We start from the raw sequence: 3455 nt of genomic DNA on the forward strand, positions 1-3455 counted from the left end.
TTATTTTCTGAACAGGACCATAACTGCATTTGTCCATCCAGCCTCCAGATGTCCCAGGACTTTCCCTCTGCCTCCAGTCACTCTGCTCATCTGCATACTTGTTTCCCGTTCTCCTATCACTGCGATTCCCTTAGTACTCTACCGGTTTGTCATGTATGTGCTTCCAGCCATAGAGTTTGAGCCTCTCATGTCTGCCTGTTTTACAGATCTTTGTGTTTGGACTTTGCCTTTTGCTTGCTGCCTTTAAAAGTTCAGTGTATTTGGATTACCCACCATCTTGTTTCTGACCTTGGCCTGGTCACCTCCTGTATTCCCTGCCTGATTTTGCTCACCTGGACTTCTGGTAAACCTTTTAACTTAATGTCACCTTTCATTACATCTGTGTGTCTGCATTTGTGCCCAGTTATCCTGTTGTTTCCATGACTAAACATGACAGGACCCAGTACGATGGCTTCACCCATAACTCCTCACACACCACCAATAGCACTTGGTATGTGTCAGTACATGAACATTACCCTCTACTCTTCAATTCAGTTGTATTTGTATAGCATCAAATCACAACAAAAGTCATCTCAGGACACTTCACATAGTAAGGTCTAGAGTAGACATTATTATTATCATTATAGAGGGAAAACCCAACAAATCCCCTTGAGCAGCACTTGGCGACAGCAGCAAGGAAAAACTCCCTGTAACAGAAGAAACCTCCGACAGACAGCGGCTCTTAATGCTGATTAACCAAGAGTGAAAATCTAGTTTGCAGGACTGGCTCTTAATTTCTTACTTACAGATTTACACAGTAAACATCCATTGGTTTTGATCCCTGTAGACTAACACAGCAACAGTTTTTATGCTGACTGATCAGAGCAGGTGATAAAACATCTTTATGTATTATTACAAATCAGGAAAATGTTTTGTTGTGAACATCTATTTCCACTCAAAAGGTAAAGCCAACCTTAAATCTTGATTTAATAACCATGTTAACAAGTCAGACTCTGCTTTTCAAGGCCACAGAGTGCATAGAGAAAGAGAAATCATTAGACTAATAGTCATTTAACTGGGTAATCTCCCAACCATCATGATGTAAGATATGATATACGTGTGATTATATTGAAAAACATCACCGACCTTAAGTACTGAACGTACACAGTATTTTGTTTTGTCATTTACTGTAGCTGAACAATGTAAGGTTTAAAACGATGTAAAAAAAAATGTATTGGATTTATTAGATGAGTGAATGTGTTTCATGATGTTAATACAGAAACAGTTGAGTTGAAATGAGTCCTATCTTAACTAGGACTGACCAAAAAACCATTAAAGGTGGTAAAGCGATGGGTTGCCCAAATATGGCTATTTGAACGCATGCGCACAAACACATGGTCTCCTTGCTGCAGCTGCACAAATACCGCGTTGCCTCCATTGTCAGCGGTATCAAATGATGATGAGTGGTCAGAGGTCGTTCCCACAAGCTCGTTGTTCTTCATGAGTGATAGAAATACAATGTATTCACCTCCAGCATGATAAAAGAAGGAGAAGTAGTAAACGCCTCTAACCGGTGCAGTGAAGATACCTGTGGAAACAACACTTTAATCCAACAACTGACATCTTTGTGGAAATGCTTATGATTCAATTTGACTAATTTACAAAAAAAAGGAAAGTACTATGACATAATGTAGCACATTAGTTCACGTCTGCTGTGATTAACAATAACAAAAACCCTCCTACCCAGTCAGTTTTATATAATGTTACCTGTGTGTTGATTGTAGGCACTGCCAATGTTTGTTATCACTTTGTTGTAGACCAGTGTAGTGTCTGTTTTGAAGGGTCCTATCCTTCCACCTCCATCTGCTGATGCACTGAAAACAACGCGATATCCTTCTGTGTACACAACAAAATAATAGTAAATAACATCCTATTTTATTTTATTAAATGCCAAATGCATCAATAAAGAATATATTATCCCTGTGTTTTTGAGAAACAGTGAGGATCCATCACCCTGATGAACAAGTGAATCCAGGACTGACAGACATTAACTGTGAGTCGAGGCAAATCACTGCTGGTTATAGTCTCTGTGTGGAGGTCGCTCAAAAATACTATAAATATAGAAAATGACTGGCTTTGACCTTTAAATGACAAATATAGAAACACCAAGAATGTGGAGAATGTGCTTATGTCTAAGAAAAAATACATTTCAATTCAAATTTTACTTAAAGAGCTTATTGTTACCAAACATTTCAGCTTACAGTACATTTTAATTTCTGGTAGTTCATGGTATTAAGCCAAATCAGCTCTGAATCTTTTAGAAAATTGTTGATCTACCTTTCCTCTTCTGATCTTCAATGTGGTTTTCAGTCTCCTTCAGTCTGTTTTCTAAGGCTCCCAGTTTTTTGTTGATGGCACCAAGTTGTCCCTGGAGACCAAGCACATAATGGTGGTAGCCAGAAAGAGTTGTTTCTGTATCAGCAGGAGACTCCTCGGCCAAGGTTAGGCCACAGAACAGAAACATAACCAAAACCACTACAAGGTTCATCTTCAGATCTGATTTCAGCTTCGTCTTCTGCTCTCTACCTGGTTCAGACCACACCATTTATTTGTCTGATAAATGATGACTATGTCAGATTGGACGACTATGATTGGCTGTTGGTACAGTACCAGCCAGGCTGCAGCTTGTTGTCATTCGCGACATGCGTGATGTTGTCTGAGGTTGTTTTGATGTATTTGAACAAACAATGACCAGTTAATTATTAACATCTGTTTGTTGATGTCTAATCCAGTGCACTATGGAACCACACAAGATAAGACTATTGAGCAATTACTACATATAATCTTGAATAAACTTTACAAACAAAATCCAAATAATTTCATAATATATCAAAAGTGAAAACCATATGACAATGTGAACAGGGTTACCTGTACTAATGCATGTTGAGGCTCTATGGAGATTTACAGTGAGTTTTGTGTTGTTTTGATGTCCGACCTGCAACTTTAATGTTTTGCTTCACTGTTATTTGTTTCCTGGTCTTGACAAGAAAGTAGACTCTCCTGTCTACAAGACATGAAATACAGTTGTGATTGGACATGGACAGATTTCTGGTTATATGTGAGACTGATGATACAAAGACAGTGAACACATATATGTGCTTTTTACTTCATATTTTGCCCAGGAGTCATCAGGGTTTCCTGGCACAGGCAGATCCATGAGAAGAGTGGCACTGCCATCATCCCAACACTGTCCAGCGTGAGTATGGGTGTTTGCTTAAACAACACTCTCCCTCTTTGCTTAAAAATCACCAGGAAATTACTCACACGTGCATGGGTGTGATTTAGTTTTTTCTCGGTTGCATCATATTTTTTATACTTTTTACAAGGTTTTGAGTTCTTCCCATGAGTTCTTCACAAATCCCCAAGCCGGCTCTGCTGCTACGTGCAGGCGCATGCAAAACACGGTGTCTCGGCGG

At 39.2% G+C, this 3455-nt stretch overlaps 1 protein-coding gene across 1 annotated transcript; it reads right to left on the minus strand.

Annotated features, from left to right (window-relative positions):
- Nucleotides 1–932: 932 nt before the first annotated feature.
- Nucleotides 933–2539, minus strand: LOC109951983 (complement C1q-like protein 4). The gene is made up of 3 exons (XM_020586788.1): nucleotides 2317–2539; nucleotides 1747–1875; nucleotides 933–1567 (listed from the first exon to the last, which is right to left on the minus strand). The coding sequence occupies exons 1-3, from the start codon at nucleotides 2525–2527 to the stop codon at nucleotides 1287–1289; spliced, it is 621 nt and encodes a 206-aa protein (XP_020442444.1). The 5' UTR covers nucleotides 2528–2539; the 3' UTR covers nucleotides 933–1286.
- Nucleotides 2540–3455: the final 916 nt, after the last annotated feature.

Source organism: Monopterus albus, unplaced genomic scaffold (genome assembly GCF_001952655.1).
Source record: "Monopterus albus unplaced genomic scaffold, M_albus_1.0 scaffold421.1, whole genome shotgun sequence".
Classification (NCBI taxonomy): domain Eukaryota; kingdom Metazoa; phylum Chordata; class Actinopteri; order Synbranchiformes; family Synbranchidae; genus Monopterus; species Monopterus albus.